This window comes from Octopus sinensis, linkage group LG6, assembly GCF_006345805.1.
Source record: "Octopus sinensis linkage group LG6, ASM634580v1, whole genome shotgun sequence".
Lineage (NCBI taxonomy): Eukaryota > Metazoa > Mollusca > Cephalopoda > Octopoda > Octopodidae > Octopus > Octopus sinensis.
The window spans coordinates 72,807,431-72,830,032 of NC_043002.1; the positions used below are offsets into that span (position 1 = coordinate 72,807,431).

The 22,602-nt window shown below is 37.3% G+C and overlaps 1 protein-coding gene across 6 annotated transcripts in view; it reads left to right on the forward strand.

The window, feature by feature from the left end:
* Positions 1-481: 481 nt before the first annotated feature.
* The window catches only part of LOC115213380 (probable E3 ubiquitin-protein ligase MID2), a 49,085-nt gene continuing 26,964 nt past the window's right edge, over positions 482-22,602 (forward strand). For 2 of the 6 annotated variants that reach the window (XR_004999728.1, XR_004999729.1), the window contains exon 1: positions 18,752-19,163. Coding sequence is in view for 3 of the 6 variants with exons in the window: in XM_036503996.1 (XP_036359889.1) it covers positions 19,094-19,163 (70 nt within the window). In the remaining 3 variants the exon portion in view is untranslated. Of the gene's footprint in view, positions 658-859; positions 1,102-18,751; positions 19,164-22,602 lie in introns of those variants that run through there. The other 4 variants (XM_029782323.2, XM_036503997.1, XM_036503996.1 and 1 more) reach the window with 4 other exon arrangements.

The window sequence follows — 22,602 nt, forward strand, 5'->3', positions numbered from 1 at the left end:
GGGGTCGATGTAATCGACTTAATCCGTTTGTCTGTCCTCTCTGTGTTTAGCCCCTTGTGGGTAGTAAAGAAATAGGTACTTCGTCTGCCGCTACGTTCTGAGTTCAAATTCCGCCAAGGTCGACTTTGCCTTTCATCCTTTCGGGGTCGATTAAATAAGTACCAGTTACGCACTGGGGTCGATATAATCGACTTAATCTGTTTGTCCCCTCTGTGTGTGGCCCCTTGTGGGCAATAAAGAAAGAACTGTTAGCACGACAGGCAAAATGCTTAGCGACATTTCGTCCGTCTTTTCGTTCTGCGTTCAAATCCCATCGAGGTCGACTTTGCCTTGCATCCTCTCGGGGTCGATAAAATAAGTATTAGTTGCAGACTGGCTCGATGTAATCGAGTTATCCCCCACCTCGAACCTGTTGACCTTGTACTGAAATGTAAAACTAATATTTTGACTGGCACTCATTTGACGATCCCCGAAAGAGGAAGATGAATTCAGAACGTGAACAAACGCAACCAAATACTGATTTCAGATTTTTGGCACAAGGCCAGCAATGTCGGAAGAAGTGGCCAAGTCGATTTCAATGACCCCAGTGCTCAGCTGGTACTTATTTTATCGATACTCAAAGCATGAATGGTAGAGTCGACTCTTTGATCTCAGAAGGTAAAGACCAACGAACGCAATTAAATATTGCCAGATTTTTAGCCCGATACTTTACTGATTTAGCTAATTCACTGCTTATTTTGCGGAACACTTAATTCGTTGTTCTTTTCCTGTACCTGAAATCCCACAACTTTTATAAATCATTGTTTAAACACTTCATTATGCACTAAATACACCAGTGGTCACATCTATATGGGCGTATATATGTGTACAAACGTGCATATATACACATTTTGTGTAAGAGTTTTTCTTTGCTTCATTCGTTGTTTGCACGCCTTCACCTCCGTTGTCGACATAAAATATAGAACTGTATTATAAAATAGTCACGTTAAGAATTTGTATTTTTGGAAGAGTTCATATTTGCTTCAGCTGTCTAGTTTATTGTCAAACATAATAAATACTGATAATTTCATATCTACATCAGACGGACACAGCTTGACTGAGGTAGGCCATATTAACATATATAATTAACTTCATGCGTGTACTGTATGCAATATGTGTTTTACTTGTAAATGACTTCATTTAATATTTTATTGTCAGTGTTTTGGTCACTGGAATACTGCTTCTAACAATTTTTGATTTATAAGGTTTGATGTTATGCCCGTCCTAGGGGCATCGAAATACTTTACTGACCTTATTATTTTCACCTTTTGTGTCAAGTTAAACTTATTTCTTCAATTAACTAGTCAACGAGAAACTTCTACATGGTCGTATGACTTGTTAAAAATAACAGCTAAGTTTTCTTAAATAATGTCTTAAAGGAAGGACACATTGGATAATGCAGTCTCGTCAATATAAAAAGACGAGATGGTCATCGCGGGAACGCTTTTGATTCATAACCAGCAGTCAAAGTGCTCGAACGTACGTACATGTGCAAGTGGAGAATGCTCCGTGGTTACTCGAGCTCCTAGAAACAACAGTCGCATCTTTAACTAAGGCTATACACAATTCCTATACACAATGCTGAAGCGCTTTTGACTACAAGCCGAAAAGAGGCTAAACAAGTTCATTGAATCTTACTAATACACACAATCCCCAAGTCGCCTAAAATTTCAGTAATTTTATTTCAACGAAGCTGGTTTGTTCTCATTAGTTAGATAACTATCGTAATTTACACATAGCTTCTTATAAATGTCTATAATTCAGTAATCATTGACTAACTATATGGACTACTTTATTATATAATCTGTCGATATCTTAAATTCAGTTATTGTCGTTTAGCTCTTAAGTCAACCTTAAGTGATCAGACCCATTTTCAAACGTATTTTTCTTTGACCATCTTGTCCCTTTTTAGGTGTATTCGCCCACGTTATCCTGTGTTTCCTTGTAATGAATCTGAGTACTGTACACTACAATAAGCACTTTATGTAAGCTGGTTGTGTGGGTATACGCAGAAAGTTGCATTATGTGTGAATTTTTCTTTCATTGCCAAGTATTTGCGCGTCTTCAATTAAAAAAAAAATCCGCTTTCATCTTGAAAACAGCGTGTTCAATTCTTCTTACATACATAAACACCTTAGTTGTAGAACAAGTGCACGCACTCAGCTTAGATGGAACATCGGTAGGGAGTAACTGGAAGAAGATTTGGCTGCTGTTTCTAGCACATCGAGCTGTGGTTCCGTCTTTGGTGCGTTTCAAATTCTGTCACTAATGACAGCGGAAAATATTGTTTACAAGTGAGGTGTCTAATAAGTCTGAGATTGTTTTGTTTCTAATTTTAGCTTTTAACTTGACAAAGTTTACAAAGCCTGCAGTGTAATGCATGTCATATCAAATGAATTCTGTTTGACGTAGTATTTATTTGTTTTAACTTATAAAATTTAAACAAACGAAGAAGCCTTTATGTGGTCCATGCGGCCCACTAGAAATAGCGGCCAAACCTCCCTTAAATCATACCTTATCATTTTTTCTACTCTAGGAACAAGGCCCGAAATTAGTGGGGAGGAGGCCAGTCGATTAGATCGACTCCTGTACGCAACAGGTACTTAATTTATCGACCCCGAAAGGATGAAAGGCAAAGTCGACCTCGGCGGAATTTGAACTCAGAACGCAAAGATAGACGAAATACCTATTTCTTTACTGCCCACAAGGGGCTACACACAGAGGGGACATGCAAGGACAGACAAATGGATTAAGTCGATTACATCGACCCCAGTGCGTAACTGGTACTTAATTTTTCGACCCCGAAAGGATGAAAGGCAAAGTCAACCTCGGCGGAATTTGAACTCAGAACGTAACGGCAGACGAAATACGGCTATGCATTTCGCCCGGCCTGCTAACGTTTCTGCCAGCTCGCCACCTTACACTCGGCGTATAATGATCTTTTCTACTCTAGGCAAAAAGCCCCAAATTTTAGGGGAGTGGCCCAGTCGATTAGATCGACCCCTTTACGCAACTGGTACTTAATTTATCGACCCCGAAAAGATGAAAGGCAGAGTCGACTTCGGGGGAATTTGACGAACTCAGAACGTAAGTAAAGACGTACGAAATACCTATTTCTTTACTCACAAGGGGCTAAACACAGAGGGAACAAAAAAGGACAGACAAACGGATTAAGTCGATTACATCGACCCCAGTGCGTAACTGGTACTTATTTAATCGACCCCGAAAAGATGAAAGGCAAAGTCGACCTCGGCGGAATTTGAACTCAGAACGTAGCGGCAGACGAAATACGGCTACGCATTTCGCCCGGCGTGCTAACGGTTCTCACAGCTCGCCGCCTCATACCTTGTCTTAAAAGAGGGATGCACTGAATAGTGTAGTCACTGACTTTAAAAAATTGGTTACAACTGGAAAGCTTTTGATTAAAGCCTCCCCGATCTAAGGTCAAACAACCAGTTAAATTAATTATTCTTTTATTATTTTTCTTGTTTGTCATTTGACTGCAGCCATGCTGGAGCACCGCCTTTAGTCGAACAAATCTACCTCAGGACTTATTCTTTGTAAGCCCAGTACTTATTCTATCGGTCTCTTTTGCCAAACCGGTAAGTTACGGGGACGTAAACACACCAGCATATATATATATATATATATATATATATATATATGACGATCTTCTTTCAGTTTCCTATTTCTTTACGGGCCACACACAGAGGGGACAAACAAGAACAGACAAACGGATTAAGTCGATTACATCGACCCCAGTGCGTAACTGGTACTTAATTTATCGACCCCAAAAGGATGAAAGGCAAAGTCGACCTCGGCGGAATTTGAACTCAGAACGTAACGACAGACGAAATACCGCTAAGCATTTCGCCCGGCGTGTTAACGTTTCTGCCAGCTCGCCGGGCTTCTTTCAGTTTCCGTCTACCATCTCCACTCATAAAGCTTTGGTAGGCCCGAGGCTATAGAAGACATTTGCGCAAGGTGCCACGCAGTGGAACTGAACCTGGAACCATGTGGTTTGTAAGCAAACTACTTATCACACAACCACTCCTGCGCCTATGATATTTAATATCTTTATTTGGGAAAATATTTAGTGAGCTATAACTATGGGAGAGATGGAGCAATTTTGATGCTGCAAGTCTTCCATAATTTCACTTCGTTTCTATTGCGTTTATGATGCTGTTTAGCCCAGGGAGTGTCGATCAAGTAGGAAGACGATCAGAGATATTCAGTGTTCAGTTTGTGACAATTTTCTTCTGTGTATCCTCTGTAACCAGAACTATATTATCCGACTGACTTTTGGAATGGCTGTCCAACTTTAGTTGGATTTTATCCATTTTCTACGGGACTTTTCAAATATTTATTGTACTTACACACTTCAGAAAAAAAAATGGTCCCTTCTCCCTCATCGTACTTTTGGAAAAGCAACCACCGCTAAAATATTTATCTTTATTTTCTCCTACTTTATTGTATTCCACATTCTGAAATACTTGTAGTTCACATTTTTTAAAATCCTCTCCTCATCGTCTTTTTCACCATAAAAACAAATAATGAATCTAATACAGCGTGTTGATAACTACAAAAAAAAAAAAATAACAGAGGTATCTATAAAACAATAGTTTCTGTTATGTTGAAAAGAATACTTTTTTTTAATTGAAAAAAGTATAAAGGAACAAAAAAGTTCTCGTCCCCCGCCCTTTTTCTGTCATAGCAACAGTTGTCGCATCAACACCTTGTCCTAAGCAAAACCTTATTTTTTTTTTTCTCTTTTACTTGTTTCAGTCATTTGACTGCGGCCATGCTGGAGCACCGCCTTTTTAGTCGAGCAAATCGACCCCAGGATTTATTCTTTGTAAGCCTAGTTCTTATTCTATTGATCTCCTTTGCCGAACCGCTAGGTTACAGAGACGTAAACACCAGAATCGGTTGTCAAGCGATGTTGGTGGGACAAGCACAGACACACACACATACTTATACAGACATATATACGACGGGCTTCTTTCAGTTTCCGTCTACCAAATCCACTCACAAGGCTTTGGTCGGCCCGAGGCTATAGTAGAAGACACTTGCCCAAGGTGCCACGCAGTGGGACTGAACCCGGAACCATGTGGTTGGTAAGCAAGCTACTTACCACACAGCCATTCCTGTATTCATTTGTATTTTTGTCTTGTGCTCGAGATGAAAATAATGTCAAATTAAATTTGATGGAAACAATGTCAACGTCAATCTGGTGTTAATATATTCCTATTTTCCTCTTAATTTAATTTTGATGTTGTATAGAGCAAAATTTTAACAGAATGGCTATAAGCCTGAAAAATAAAATAGACCAAAAATAACGAAAAAAAGGTACGATGAAAGAGGATTTAAATTTTTTTAATGCGAATTCCAGAATGGTTAAATAATGAGAAAAACATCATTTTAGTGGTGGTTGCTCTTTCTGATTCCACTATAACGTGGAGAGAGCGACGTTTAAAATATTTATTTGTCTTTCTGCGACCATATTGATTATATTTTTTACCCTCTAAAAATGCTGAGTGCATTATATTCCGAAATATGAAATGCTATAACGTGAGGGGCGAGGGCGGAATTATTATGATGATGGTTGTCGTGAAGATACGAGGAAGGGGGTAACGGTAAAAAAATTAGATTTACTTTTTTTAAGGAAAATTTGAAAAATCCCAACGAAATCGGGGAAAAAATTCAACTTGTGTGAAACAACTGTTTTCCGTAGGTTGAACAAGTACTTAATCTTTCGTGGGTCAAGAATGGTAGGGGCTTCTTATTTTCCGTGTTTACCCTCGAATCTGTAATAAATTGTTGAATACATTTGTTGCAGATTTACAAGTGTTAACTAAGAAAATGGGAGGAAATCAGTAAATAAGACTGAAAGCATATGCTCCCAGTTATAATAAATGCACCCTTTTAAAGCCTAGCCAGGCTCATGGGCCCGGTTTCCTGGTTTCTATGGCGTGTGTGTTCCCCAGCTGGACGGGACGCCAATCTATCGCAGCGTTACTCATTTTTGCCAGCTGAGTGAACTGGAGCAACGTGAAATGAAATGTTTTGCTCAAGAACACAACGCGTCGCCGGTCCAGGAATCGAAACCACCGTCTTACGATCATGGTGCTGACACCCTAACCACTAAGCCACGCGCTTCCACTCAGTTATACTTAATTATATTTTTGTTTTTGTTATTTACATTTTAGGGGTTCTCTTTTATGTAATTCCGCACCGTATCGTCCCCATTGTTTTTATCAGCCATTAGTGATTGATTAACTCCCCGGCTATAGTCATACTACACGCTTCGTACTCTAATCTGGTTCTATAAAGTAACCCGAGATGTGCATAAACTTTAAATCTCGGAAAACTTGTTAGAAAACATTTTATTGAATGACAGGGGACGTAACTCTGTTAATTACTATATTAATTGCTCGAAATGGCTAATTTTCCTTCCTTTTCTTCCCGCAATAATAGTAATTGGAGGTACGAATAGAATTCTAGTATTGGTCGCGGCGGACTTTCGGAAAAGCTATCTCATATAAGTTGAAAATTTTTCGTTTTGGTCGTGATTTCCGCACTTTTTTTTATTTGTCATACATTTCAAAATTATGGCAAAGGAGATTAATGATTGTGGAAAATTTAATTTTGTTTAATCTTAGATTTGGAACGACAGTCAACTCAAAAATTAGATATATTTCGTTATTTTCCCCCATTTTATCGTATTCCACGCGCTGAAACACATGCAATTTGCATAATGGGAATCTAATCCCTGCCTCCACCCGCTTTATTGTACCATTCACAATGGGAAAAAATAATATTCAAACATTGACGAGTAAATGCGGGAAAAACAAGATAAGAATTTTGAAAGAAGTTTCTATCCATAATTCGACAATTTCAGCCTTTTAAAATGTAGAAAAGAATTTTCTTTTTTTTTTAAAATTAAAAAGTATAATAGTCCTAAATAAAACGGTACAGTTATTTCTGTTTGTTTTGTCTTGTGTGGGAAATTATTAAAAAGAATGGTGTATAAAATTAAATTTGATGGGGATTATGTCAATGTAAATCAGGTAGATGTTAATATATTCTTGTTTTTTGCTTGATTTAATTTTGAAGTGGAGAAATTCCAACTTTTGTGGAATAGCTATTCAAAAAATCTGTCCTGGTTGTATGATTTGAAAATTTGCTTGAATGACTGTAAAAGGTGCTACCAGAAAAGTAACTAAATATGATTTACTTGCCTATGGCAGTTGTTTCAAACTCCATACCCAATTACAAGTTTATCATGCATGCAGACCCCATTTCAGTCAATCAGAACATTTTGTTCTTGTGATAAGTTCTAGAACTTCTCTTCAGTGAAGGCCTTAAATACAGAGGCTTTTAGTGCAAAAAAAAGCAGAGGGAATTCAGATTTTGTTGCATTAGTTCTGGGTGAATTTTCTCTCTGATGGCTGTTTTCACAGTTTCATACTCAAACCAGCACAATTCTCCTAATAGCTGTTTTCACAGTTCTATGCACAGCCCAAAGATGGATGAAGAATCAACACAGTCATATGTAATTGCAGCCATGTGAAAAATCAGCCTAATTATAAATTATCTATTGAAGAACTCCGGCAACTATAAAACTCTGTCCATATAAGATTGTCTCTATCTGTATGCCATGAAGCTTTGTAATAACGTAGCAATAAATTATGTATATAAACATTCGAGCAAGAATGTCGCCATTGCTGCTGGACTGGCACCTGTGCAGGTGGCACGTAAAAAGCACCATTTGGATGTGGCTGTTGCCAGTACCACCAAACTGGCCCTCGTGCCGGTGGCACGTAAAAGCACCCACTACACTCTCGGAGTGGTTGGCATTAGGAAGGGCATCCAGCTGTAGAAACTCTGCCAGATCAGATTGGAGTCTGGTTCGACAGACCTCAGTCAAATCGTCCAACCCATGCTAGCATGGAAAGCGGACGTTAAATGATGATGATGAAACTGACACCAAGACTTTGTCATAACCAATGTCTTTTAACCAGTTTATCTCTTTGTACATGCTTGTGTTTTTGCTGTTGAGCCCCAGATCAGTCCTGACTGACCTGTGGTCCAAAGCAATGTTATGTATCTAATACTGTATTATCCAGTATAGTTGTCAATGTAGGGAATGATTTTAAGGGATATTTGATTTATTTCTAGGTCAAGCAATCCTATGAAGATCCTTTGTTGACTGCAAACTTAGATTCTAATGTTTATACGTGATGTGTGACATTTGGTGGCAGCCATTCTAACAAAAACTTTATTACTAATGAGGCTATTGATGTTGCTATTTTTAACACATCTGAATTGTTTTCAGAATTAATTAAATGATATAAAGGGAAACACGCATGCCAACGCACATACACACACACATTTTAGTTTTATATATGTATCTCTTTACATTGGATTGTCTGATAAATTTGTTTTTTTCCAATGTTATTTTAATCAACAACTGGTGATATTTCTATTGTCAAAGTGGATAGTTGGCAAGAAGTTGTGAACAATGGAGAATATATTGTTAAAATAATTCAAAATAATAAAGATTAAAATTTTAAAAAAATGAATTTATCTACTGACCCAGTATTTGTGTGTGTGTGTGTGTGTGTGTGTGTGTATACAGGGGTTGGACAAAATAATGGAAACACCTAGCCTCATAGCATTATAATTTTGAAATATCTATAAAACCGTCAAAAGGTTGTTTATTTTTAATGTTTTTTTGATTTAATATTAGTATTGCTTAATAAGTTTTGCTAAAATTGCTGTTTCTTTTCAGATAACATCAGAAAAAGGTAATTAAAATTCATTAAAATGACAGATCTATCGGACTTTCAAAGAGGTCAAATTGTTGGTGCTCATATGGTAGGCACTAATGTAACAAAAACAGCCAAAATGTTTGGTGTATCAAGAAGTACTGTCTCGGAAGTAATGGCAGCCTTTGAGAAAGAGGGAAAAACCTCCTCATCGAAACAAAACTCCGGAAGAAAACCAAAACTTTCATATAGGGACTGTCAGACTCTTATGCAAATTGTTAGAAAAAATCAGAAAAGTACAGCTCCCAAAATTACTGCAGAGCTTAATGACCACCTTGAGAACCCAGTTTCCACAAAAACTGATCACCGGGAGCTGCACAAAGCCGGATTTCATAGGAGGGTTACAATCATAAAACCACTACTTTCAAAAACAAATGTTGCAAAGCATTTAGACTGGAATAAAAACTTACAGAATTGGTTGCTAGTGCAGTGGGAGAATGTTATTTTCTTGGACGAGTCATCCTTTACTTTATTTCCAACCACTGGCCTAGTATACATGTGGAGACAGCCAAAAGAAGCATTTGACCTGGACTGCATTCTTCCAACTGTTAAACATGGAGGAGGATCTGTGATGATCGGAGGGGGGGGGGGGCAGTGGTTTCCCTTCATGGCAGAATTAATACGCAATTCCCAATAGAAGATATGGACCGGAGGAATGTGAAACAAAGTGTCTTGCTCAAGGACTCAACGTGTTGCCAGTAATTGGACTCACAACTGTAAGGTTGTGAACCAAATACCCCAACCACTAAGCCATGTGCTTTCACATGACTGGGAAATGGGAATGATGAATAGTTGAAACACTGACAGGGTGGGTGGGTTGAATAAGGGGTGGGATCTAGGACTATCCAATGTAAGGGGAAAGTATGAACAGAATGGGTGAAGCTAAAGGAGACAGGAAGTGAACAATAGACTAGGATGAAGAGGAATACTGAATCACTGAAGGAAGAATGTGACAAGGCTGGCCTTTTGAAACACAGGTACGACTCATTTTTGCCAGGAGCAACATAAAATGAAGTATCTTGTTCAAGGACACAACACGGTCAAGAATCAGACTCACAACCTTATGATCATAAGCCGAATATTCTAATCACTAAGCCACACTCCTTCACTGATTGATAAAATAGAGTTTTGGACGAATTCTGGGGTTGGTGGTATCAACTAAGCCCTTCCTCTAAAATTATTGACCTTGTATCTAAATGAGTTCTGGCTTTTTTCAATTGAACATCAGGTCAAACTAGCATTCTTGTAATCCTCTTATCCCTTAGAGATTATAGAATGCTTACTTTTGGTGCTTTTGTTTCAGGAAAATAAAAGTTGTAGAAGTGGCTGTGTGGTAAGTAGCTTGCTTACCAGCCACATGGTTCTGGGTTCAGTCCCACTATGTGGCACCTTTGGCAAGTGTCTTCTGCTATAGCCTCGGGCTGACCAAAACCTTGTTGGTGGATTTGGTAGATGGAAGCTGAAAGAAGCCCATCATATATATATATATGTGTGTGTGTGTGTATACATGTGTGTGTGTATACGTGTGTGTGTGTGTGTGTATATATATGTGTGTGTGTGTGTATACATGTGTGTGTGTATATATTGTGTGTGTGTGTGTGTGTGTATATATGTGTGTGTATACATGTGTGTGTGTATATATGTGTGTGTGTATACATGTGTGTGTGTATATATATGTGTGTATGTGTGTGTGTGTATACATTGTGTGTATATATATGTGTGTATGTTTGTGTGTCTGTGTTTGTCCCCCCAACATTGCTTGACAACTGATGCTGGTGTGTTTACATCCCCGTAACTTAGCAGTTTGGCAAAAGAGACTGATAGAATAAGTACTAGGCTTACAAAGAATAAGTCCTGGAGTCGACTTGCTCGACTAAAGGCAGTGCTCCAGCATGGCCGCAGTCAGATGACTGAAACAAGTGAAAGAGTTGGCCACAATTTGAGTTTGGAAATGAATAGTGTATAAAAAAGAAAACCAAAGAAAAGATTACATTTGTCATAAGAGGATATAATATGTACCTGTTAAATAAAGGATATTAAAGACTGCAAGATTGACTAACATGTACTCTTAGATATTGATATACAAGTTCGTTTGAATCTATAGAATTCCTTTTGTTGAATTCCCGTGAAATGTAGGTCATAGCTTGGTTTATTTATTTATTGTTTGAAAACATTTCCATTAAGTTACAATTATGCTTGCAGTGTTCATCAAAGTGGATCAGTTCTAGCTAGCTGTATATGCTCATTAAATAAACAGAAAAAACTAATTAATCTACCAACCTCTTTCAGCTACCAGTTTAGAATTTATTTTATCAAGTTTGCAGGTTTTTCAGTTTCTCTGATTTTTTTAATTTTTTATTTTTTATAATTATATATGATAATAATAATATAATAATAATGAAATTATTGTATACAGTGCATATAAAGCATATGCAGTAATGTACAAATGTCCAGAAAGTGAACAGCGTATGAGTCAGATATATGCTTGCGTGTGTATGGAGGGGAGAAAATCAGGTGTAGTGTTGGCGAATCTCAGGAAGCATAGAAGTTTTGAAGGATGCAGTGCTCTAACAACTGACGCCGGCAGTTTGTTCCATGCTTCAGCAACTCCTAGTGTGAAAAAATGTTTCCGAAAGTCATGGTAGCTGTGCTGTTTTCTGACTTTGTAAACGTGCCAGTGGCACGTAAAAAGCACCAACTACACTCTCGGAGTGGTTGGCATTAGGAAGGGTATCCAGCTGTAGAAACTCTGCCAGATCAAGAGTGGAGCCTGGTGCAGCCATCTGGTTCGCCAGCCCTCAGTCCAACCCATGCTAGCATGGAAAGCGGACGTTAGATGATGATGATGATGATGATATATATAGATATATATATATATATATATATATATATATATACACACGACGGGCTTCTTTCAGTTTCTGTCTACCAAATCCCCTCACAAGGCTTTGGTCAGCCCAAGGCTATAATAGAAGACACTTGCCCAAGATGTCATGCAGTGGGGTTGACCCCGGAACCATGTGGATGGTAAGCAATCTACTAACCTCACAGCCACTCCTATGCCATTGATTACCTTTGTAATTAATAATAGATCTAGAATGTGTTCATTACACTAAATTTGCCTCTGGTCAATGTGATTCAAGCTTATTCAACCATGAAAAGAAGTATTATTGAGTGACAAGTATTTGTTGCTTTAGTGTCAAAAGTACTTTAAATTGTTCTATTTTTGGCAAGTATTAATTTACATGAACATAATTACATATATTTTGGTTTCATGTCACAAATGAAGACTTTAAGGAAATTTCAGCATTGAATTCTTACAGGGAAATTATTAGATTTATTATGGTTTTATTTATTCGCTGGATATTTTGTGTGTGTGTGTGAAATAAATTCTATGTAATGCTATAAAAACTAGTTGAAATTTTACAGTGTGTAATTGCAATAACCTTGAATCTTTTGTTTTGGTCATTTGACTATGACCATCCTGGGGTGTTGTCTTGAAGACTTTGGTCAAAAAAAAATTGGCCCCAATACTTATGTTAATTTTCAGTCTGGTACTCATTCTATCTCTCTCTTTTGCTGAACTGCTAAGATCAAACACTGGTATATGTATGTATGTATTTATATATATGAATGTATGTATGTATGTATGTATGTATGTATGTGTGTGTATATATCATCATCATCATCGTTTAACATCCACTTTCCATGCTAGCTTGGGTTGGACGATTTGACTGACGTCTGGCGAACCAGATGGCTACACCAGACTCCAAACTGATCTGGCAGAGTTTCTACAGCTGGATGCCCTTCCTAATACCAACCACTCCGAGAGTGTAGTTGGTGCTTTTACATGCCACCGGCATGAGGGCCAGTCAGGTGGTACTGGCAACGGCCATACTCAAATGGTGCTTTTTATGTGCCACCTGCACAGGAGACAGTCCAGCGGCACTGGCAACGAACTCGCTCGAATGTTTTTTTTCATGTGCTGCCGGCACAAGTGCTAGTAAGGCGACGCAGGTATATATATATTCATATTCACACACACCAGATAGGCTTCTACACAATTTCTGTCTGCTGAATTCACCTGGAATGCATTGGTTGGCCTGATGCTATACTAGAAACACTTACACAAAGTGCCATGCATTGAGACTGAACCAGAGACAGCATGGTTGCAAAGCAATCTTCCTAACCACACAACTGTTCCAGCACATGCAAAGGGATGGGGTTGGAAATTTGTATTAAATTTATCATTGTTGATCAGATTTAATTTTGGTTGTCATTGTTTGTTTAGCCCAGGTTACCTCTGATAGAGTAGACCTATAATCAAAGAACATTCTAGCTATGATCATCCGATCATTTGTCCAACTCTAGAATCCTGTCAAAAGCACTTTCTGTTTTGAAGTGTTGGATTAATCTGTTCCTTGGTTTAATTCCATCTTGCAAAGAAAAGGTGCCAAAGATAAGATTGTTAGTATTTCTATGTTGTCTATCTAAACTGGTTGTTTACAATAACTGGGATTTTAATGAGTTAGCAATTAAACTGGCCATATCCGGTCCAAATATTCTACGTTTTATGTTCAAACCAACTACATCCAGCTTCTCTACCCTACAATATCATTCTAAAAATAAACAATCATATCATTGAAATCTCATAAATCAAGTGATAATGCATGATTAATTGAAAACAATGTAAATAAATATTACATTTGGCAGATTAATTTAAATGTTGAAGAGTTAAAAATCTGTTTTTTCTTTTTTTAATCACTGGTCAAGTAGCTACTGATAAAAACTTAATGTATCTACCAGAAACCTGAATGGCAAGTTACTGACATCACCAATCTTTGACAGAATCCTATTAAAGTCTTTAGTTGTTTATACTTTTGAAAACAGTCAATTTCTTGGTCGTGAGTTGGCATTTAGGACTCTGCCAGGATTCCTGTTACACACTGGAAACCCATCAAAGGACTGTTTTTGTTTCGGAGTGGTAGGTTAGTCTGTTGCTCGGCTTAGCACCAACATTTGGTTCTTGGTCCATTTTAATTGTCTGCTCTATTACAAGCATTTGGACCAGGTCACTGGTCTACTTGCCTATCTCAGGGACTCTGGAAAAGATCATGGTACTATCATTTCTCTCATTAAGCCATACAAAAAATAATTTTTAAACTTTTATTTCTGAGATGTCTGATGTTATTGATGTAATGCTGTGATCACTATTTAAACCATTGTTACCAAATTTCTATTGAAATGGACTGCCTTTGTTTGAATTAATTTTGAAATGATGAAGAATTTAGTAAAATAACTTTGTCCACTATTAAGTTGGTGGAAACAGAAAGTTTGTATCATAGGACCATGGGTGGTCTCAGTGTGGTTAGTATTGTATCAAAAATATTTAGCAATCAGATCACAATATCCGATGTCATAATTCGCTTAAATATTACCTACATCATTAAAAAAATCTGACCAATCAAGACTTTCTGTGGTATTGATTCCAACAACAATTTCATCTTTGGTGTGCTTCTGAACCAAAGTACCACTATATACAACCATTTTCTCTTTATGAAAAGAATAAATATTCTTTTATCTAAAATCTTAAATATAGGTGCAGGAGTGGCTGTGTGGTAAGTAGCTTGCTTACCAACTACATGGGTCTAGGTTCAGTCCCACTGCGTGGCACCTTGAGCAAGTGTCTTCTACTATAGCCTCGGGCTGACCAAAGCCTTGTGAGTGGATTTGGTAGATGGAAACTGAAAGAAGCCTGTCGTATATATATATATATATATATATATATATGTGTGTGTGTGTTTGTGTGTCTGTTTGTCCCCCCAACATCGCTTGACAACCAATGCTGGTGTGTTTAAATCCCCGTAACTTTGCGGTTTGGCATAAGAGGCCGATAGAATAAGTACTAGGCTTACAAAGAACAACTCCTGGGGTCGATTTGTTCGATTAAAGGCAGTGCTCCAGCATGGCTGCAGTCAAATGACTGAAACAAGTAAATGAGTAAAAAGAGATATCAGTTTTCTCATTTGTAACAGTATCAAAAGGATTATTAACAGAAGAGGTGAAATTGCTGAGTAATGTATTATACTGTCATAGATTTTACATGATTCGTTAATCCTCACTCAAGAATATTTGGTTGTATTTAGTAAGTTAGGTGCATATGTAGAACCTGTCTTTTTGCCTTTTATTTTTGCCACTCTTGGATAAAGGATAATGCTTCATGGTTTAACCACCAGTCATGATATTGCTACTGTCAGTTTTATTAAATCTCTTAACCATGTAACAAATGACATAATTGTTTTGAGTTAGATGTTTGACCTATTTGTTTAGATTGAAAATATTTAATTTCATTAACCTAATGAAACATTTAAAGCATCAAGCAAAACTATAAACAGTAGCAAATCAGGTCAATATATATAACTTGGTGAGCTGGCAGAAACATTAGTGAAATACTTAGCGGTATTTTGTCTGTCTTTACGTTCTGAGTTCAATTTCCGCCGAGATTGACTTTGCCTTTCATCCTTTCAGTTGATAAATTAGGTACCAGCTGCATACTGGAGTCATTCTGATCGAATGACCCCCCCACCACTCCCAAAAATTTCAGGCTTTGTGCCTAGTGTAGAAAAAAATATAACTTAGCTTCAGGGCGGCGAGATGGCTAAGCGTAGGAGTGACTGTGTGGGAAGTAGCTTGCTTAAAAACCACATGGTTCCGGGTTCAGTCCCACTATGTGGCATCCTGGGCAAGTGTCTTCTACTATAGCCTCGGGCTGACCAAAGCCTTGTGAGATGATAACTGAAAGAAGCCTGTCGTATATATGTGTGTGTTTGTGTGTTTGTCCCTCCCCTTCCCCCAACATCACTTGACAGCCGATGCTGGTGTGTTTATGTCTCCGTAACTTTTCAGTTTGGCAAGAGAGACCGATAGAATAAGTACTGGGCTTACAAAGAATAAGTCCTGGGGTTGATTTGCTCGACTAAAGGCGTTGCTCCAGCATGGCCAGTGTAAAATGACTGAAACAAGTAAAAGAGTAAAAGAAAACAGTATTACTCCATAAGGAGTATAGGGCTGGTTTTTTTTTGGTTTCCCTTGCATATACACTCCTCCCTAACAGGATGCCAGTCTGTCATAGGATTACTCATTTTTACCAGCTGAGTGGACTGGAGGAATGTGAAATGAAGTGTTTTGCTCAAGAACACAACCCATCACCTGGTCCAAGAATAACAACCCAGAATCTGAATGAAAACCAAGAATCCTTACCACTATGACAAATGTAGTAAGAGAACTTAGTCATTATTAAGCTGATGTTAAAGGTGGTGAGCTAACAGAAATGTTAGCATGCCGGGTTAAGTGCTTACTCTTTTACTTGTTTCAGTCATGTGACTCTGGCCAAGCTGGAGCACTGCCTTTAGTCGAGCAAATTGACCCCAGGACCTACTCTTTGTAAGCCTAGTACTTAGTCTATCGGTCTCTTTTGCCGAACCGCTAAGTTACTGGGATGTAAACATACCAACATTGGTTGTCAAGCGATGTTGTGGGGGACAAAAACACACGCACGCACGCACGACAGGCTTCTTTCAGTTTCTGTCTACCAAATCCACTCACAAGGCTTTAGTCAGCCCATGGCTATAGTAGAAGACACTTGCCCAAGGTTTCACACGGTGGGACTGAACCTGGAACCATGTGGTTTGTAAGCAAGCTACTTACCACAAAGCCACTCCTACACTTAGCGATATTTTGTCTGTCTTTGTTCTGAGGTCAACTTTGCTTTTCATCCTTTTGGGGTTGATAAATTGAGTACCAGTTGCATACTGGATCAATCTAGTTGATTTTGGGGCTTTGTGCCTAGAGTAGATAAGATTATTAAGCTGATGTTAAAGGCAGCGAGGTGGCAGACTTGTTAGCATGCTGGACGAAATGCTTAGTATTTTGCCCATCGCTACATTCTGAGTTCAAATTCCGCTGAGGTCAACTTTGCCTTTCATCCTTTCAGGGTTGATAGATTAAATACCAGTGAAATTTCGGAGTCAGTATAATCAACTGGTCCCTTTCACCATGACTTCAGGCTTTGTGCCTATAGTAGAAAGGATTATTAAGCTGATGTTAAAGCAGCGATCTGGCAAAATTGTTAACACATAGGACAAAATGCTTAGCATAATTTTTTCGAGTTCTTGATGAACTGATTGCAAATACCACCACAATCAACTTTGCTTTTCACCTTTTCAGGATCAATGAAAGAAAGTACCAGTTAAGTACTTTTAATAACTGTCTCCTTGTTTACTCTTGTTTGGTAATTGAATGGCTTATTATTAAGGATAGTTTCAAATATTATGATCGTGGCATCTTGTGCAAGTGTCTTCTACTATAGCCTCGAGCCGACCAAAGCCTTGTGAGTGGATTTGGTAGACGGAAACTGAAAGAAGCCCATCGTATATATATATATATATATATATATATATGTATGTGTGTGTGTGTGTGTATGTTTGTGTGTCTGTGTTTGTCCCCCCAACATCGCTTGACAACCGATGCTGGTGTGTTTATGTCACTTAGCGGTTCGGCAAAAGAGACCAATAGAATAAGTACTGGGCTTACAAAGAATAAGTCCCGAGGTCGATTTGCTCGACTAAAGGTGGTGCTCCAGCATGGCCACAATCAAATGACTGAAACAAGTAAAAGAGAGTATAGAAATAATTCCTAGTTGCTTTTGAAATACTATGCACATCATTTATTCATTCTTTTACATGCATTTTTATTCATCTTTTAAAATTTGTTTTACATGCATTCTGCCATACAGCCAATGATTGAACTGTTGTAGTTTTTCATCACAATACTCTCAGAAGAAATCTATTAATCTTTTGTGTGTGTACAAGTACAGCCAGCGGTCACTTATGGGCAGGTAAGGCTTGGTGACATGTACCTAACTGACTTAGTTTGTCAGGTACAACAAAGATTCTAGTTGATCTGATCAACAGAACAGCCTGCTTGTGGCATTAACATGCATGTGGCTGAGTGCTCCACAGACATATGTACCCGTAACGTAGTTTTTTGATAAGATTCAGCATGAGACAGTGTCACAAGGCTGGCTCTTTGAAATACAGGTACTACTCATTTTTGCCGGCTGAGTGGACTGGAACAAGGTGAAATAAAGTATCTTGCTCAAGAAATAAAGTATCTTGCCAGGAATTGAACTCACGACTTTGTGATTGTGAGCTGAATACCATAACCACTAAGCCATGTGCCTTCACTTGACATGTACCATGCTTTCACTAATTGTTTTAGATACTTGGATAGCCAAGAACTCACAAGGCATTGAACAGCCCAAGTCTATAATAAAAGATACCTGCTCAAGGTGCCATGCTGTGGGATTGAACTCAAAACTACATAGTTACAAATTGGGCTTCTTAACCACACAGCTATGTCTATTAAGAATTATTTTTAAATTCAACTTTTGATCAAAATATTTTGCTTCTTTCCTTAGTCAAATTTTATTTTACTAAACCTGTTTACTTCAAACTATAAATAAAATTTTTGTATCACAATAATGGAATAGCTGTAAGTAGCATAAAATTATTTTCTCCTAAAAGTAACTTTGGTATAACTAGTTTGTTACTCTAATGCCATAGTTAATTTTCTTTGCTGATAAGAAACTATAAAAATAAAAAATAAAGAAACACACAACAAAAAGTCAGTACTTATTTTTACTTTTGGTAACCACAACTAGCATTATTATTATTACATTTATTTTTGTACTATTTATATTGAATGAGTAACCAGTTTTCTGACTAGCAATTTTCCTTTTGTTCTCATTCCAGTAGCTGATTGTACTTATCTGAACAGCAATAGCTATGATTATAAGTAGATAATACTGGGACACATTTTACATCACATACTAAGTCTCTTGACTGTCTTCCTAAACTGTCCGACTATAATTTATTTCATAGTGATAGCAATCTGACTGAAGAAAGGAATGTTTGAAGCCAAAGGCTTCTTTCAAGCTTTTATATTGAAGTTTACTCTGAAAAAAACAGCTAGCTTTTGTGCATGTCTCTCTCATTGTGAAACTAACATTCCCACCAAGGGATACTTTTACTCATCATCCTAGTCCCTGCACATGAAAGGAATCAAATTTGGTATAATAATTTGTTGGGCCACTCAAATTTTATATCATTCAAGTGATAATTATTTTGAAAGTAAAATATCTTTACAATACAAACTCCTTCAACATGACTTCTCCATCCTCTGTAGATGTAGGTTCTTTAAAACCAGGATACATTCAGACATTCCAGTCAGTTGGTAAGTTATAGAATTTATTACATATTTAATTGAATAAATGACTGAAAATATGACATCCATTTTTTTTTTTTTTTTTTTTTTTTTTTTTTTTTTTTTTTAAGTCATTGATTTCAAATAATAATGTCAGCATAAATTACAGAAAGATAATAATTGGGGCTTAATTCTAAATTATTATTGTTTAAACCTTGGTCATACTTAATCAAACATGGCTAGAATATGTCTATTGGTATAATTATTACTTAGTGTGTATGTAAGACTACATTATTCAATGTATCTTGCCTATTGATAATTTTGGTGATTTTTGAGGCAGATTTCGAGGTTGTTATTTCTAACATGTTGAGCACCTGGGTAGAGACCCCTGCTAGATTTGTAGCTTCCATAGAGTGAAACGTGTGATGGCTTTTTCTGGGTGTTGGGCTATCACAGTTATAATTTTTAGATCTGACCCCTATTTCCTATAACAAACTGTTTAGGTAACCCCAAGTTATGCAGAATGTCCTGCCCTAAGAAATGGTTGAAAAAACAAAAAACATTACTTTAAATGCAAGGACTATGAATAGGGAGTCTCTCTTACCCTCTTGATAATTTTATTTCCACCTCATTCATTAAGTATCTCTATACTAAATATTTAGTAAGAAAGTTGCAACAGGAAATGAAAAAAAATAAATAAATACAGGGGCCTGACCAACCGCTATCAGTTTGTGCAGGTTACCATTGAGACCTCAACTGTTCTTGGAGCCTGCACCACATTTTCTTTCAAAAAATTGGAATAACAGCAGCCCATCTGAGAAATGAGCTCCACAAGATGGAGTGGCTGCTGCAGGGAGTTTCATTGGTCATTCTCTACAGCAATGCCATCACAGTCATGACCACGGCTGAGCACACCATTTGTTCTAGAGTGTGTGGCCCATTGTCCCCTCTCACTACCTTCTCATGCTTAATCCCCCACTGTTTTTTTTTTTTTTTGTTGCCTTGTAATTAAATCATAATTCAACAATAAACCATTTAAAGAAAATTCACTTGTTTCTAAAATTTTCTTTACATGAAGTTTGAACTGAACTTGAGTTTTAGAAGAATAACAATAATAAACCCCAATTTTTTTTTAACGTGTCATGTTGCTTGTCTTTATTTGGTTTCTACTATGTATACATGTTGCTAAACACCCAGGTCTGAATGTGTAATTGAGGGGTAGTAATTTAGTTGTGATTTCTAGCAAGCCAAGCAGTCACCACATAGACTTCCTTATAGACACATGTGTAGTAGTTATTAGTGATGCATGTGAAGGGAAATGAAGTAGCTTCAACCAGATATTTAAACCACATATTCAGTCTCAGTTTGTCATGCCATGTCTGTCACACATTTTGCTATTTATTAACATACCTATTTATTACAAACCTGTTAACTATAGAAAAGAATGAAGTAACAAAGTAACAGTTTCATTACAAACTTTTACTGAGCACCAATACTTAACTCCATTGTGTCTGTCTGATTTCTGTGAGTTTTTTTTTGTATTTTTTTCTTTCTTTCTGTAAATTGTTTTAATAAAGTTGACCAAGTTGTAAGTAGTCAACAAAAGACTTCTGATAGTATTAAGATTAAAAAAAAAATAGATGAAGGAATAATATATATATATATTATATAAAATCCATTCTGTCTGTCTATGTGTATGTCTTCTAGGATCTCGAGCATCCTCCATCCGATTGTGCTCAAATTACGTGTATAAGTCTTGAAAAAATTACAAAAATCGATTCCAGGTAAGAATGCGATTGATAAAGCCGTGGGAACATGCATTTGTACGCACAAGTACATCAGATGTTGCGATTGATACTATGTGTGCGAGAAAAATGCACATGCAGTTTGCGCAAAAAAAGCCAGCTGGCTTGAAATAATACCACAAAATGCAGTATATTTAAGAGACCAAAAAATTAAAAATTTGGTTTTAACGTTTGACAACTCAGCACCATCCATTGGACGGGGGGGGGGGGCGTTTTGCTTGTATTATATATATATATATATATATTATATATATATATATATATATATAAAACATTAGTTCTCTGCTTAAGAATCCAAGGGTTCCAAACAACCAAAGTTGTGAAATGTACATAGGAACTAATAATATAAACTTTTGTTTATCTTAGTATCTCTTTTTCTTTCTCTCTCTTTATCTCTCTGTCTCTTTATACACACACACACACATGTATGTATGTATGTAAACAGTAAACATGGATTTGTACTCTGGTTGTGCATTGCTGGTGCCATGTAAAAAGGATCCAGCCCACTCTGTAAAGTGGTTGGTGTTAGGAAGGGCATCCAGCTGTAAACACCATGCCAAAACTGACCTCACCTGTGCTGGTGCCACATAAAATGCACTCAGTCCACTCTGCAGAATGGTTGGTGTATGGAAGGGCATCCAGCTGTAAAAACCATGCCAAAACTGACACAGGATTCTGGTGCAGTCTTCTGCCTGGCCAGCTCCTGTCAAACCAGCCAAATCCATGCCAGCATGGAAGGCAGACATTAAACAATGATGATTATATATATATATATATATAATCAGGTCATTAAGAATGAAATGTCCAATTTTCTTTTGTACCAAGTTTGACTCATTTACTCTGTTTTATCCTGACAATTCTTTGTTTTACAACATTGAAGCATTACATGATTACTTTTCGAAATGCAATTCATGGTTTCTGATTATATTGTGAGTTTTCTCTTGTAAATCAATTTTTGTGAACACATTGATGGATCAGAATTTGGTATTGTTTATGAATATGAGTTCCACCATGGAACCAGTGTATCGCAGACAGCTCAAAACATCAATGAGGTGTTTGGTGACGATGTGGCAAATGAGTGCACTGTACATCGATGTTTTGAGAAGTTCCGGTCTGGTGACTTTACTCTTGAAAATCAGCCCTGTGGTAGACCTGAGATCTAGGTGGATAATGATGAGCTGGAAGCTGTAGTGGAGTTGGTCACTTCTCAAACTATGCATGAGTTAGCAGCAAGGTTTGATGTTTCAATTCCAACTGTATTGGACCATCTGAAACAAACTGGCAAGGTAAAGAAACTGGACAAGTGGTTACCACATGAACTGAATGAGCATCAAACGACAAGTCATCTTGAGACTTGCTGTTTTTTGTTGTCACAGCATAAAGCGAACCATTTTTGTATCGCATTGTTACATATGATGAAAAATGGATTCTTTTCAACAATAGCAAGCATTCTGCATTGTGGTTGGATAGCGACGAAGTGCCAAAATACAATCAAGAAAAGAATATTCACCCAAAAAAAGCTAATGGTGTCTGTTTGGTGGTCCAGTGCTAATGTCATCTACTACAGCTTCATGAGACCTGGTAAGTCAATTACAGCAGATGTTATACATCAACCAATTGGAAGAAATGATGAGTGAACTTACAATTAAACAACTGAGATTGGT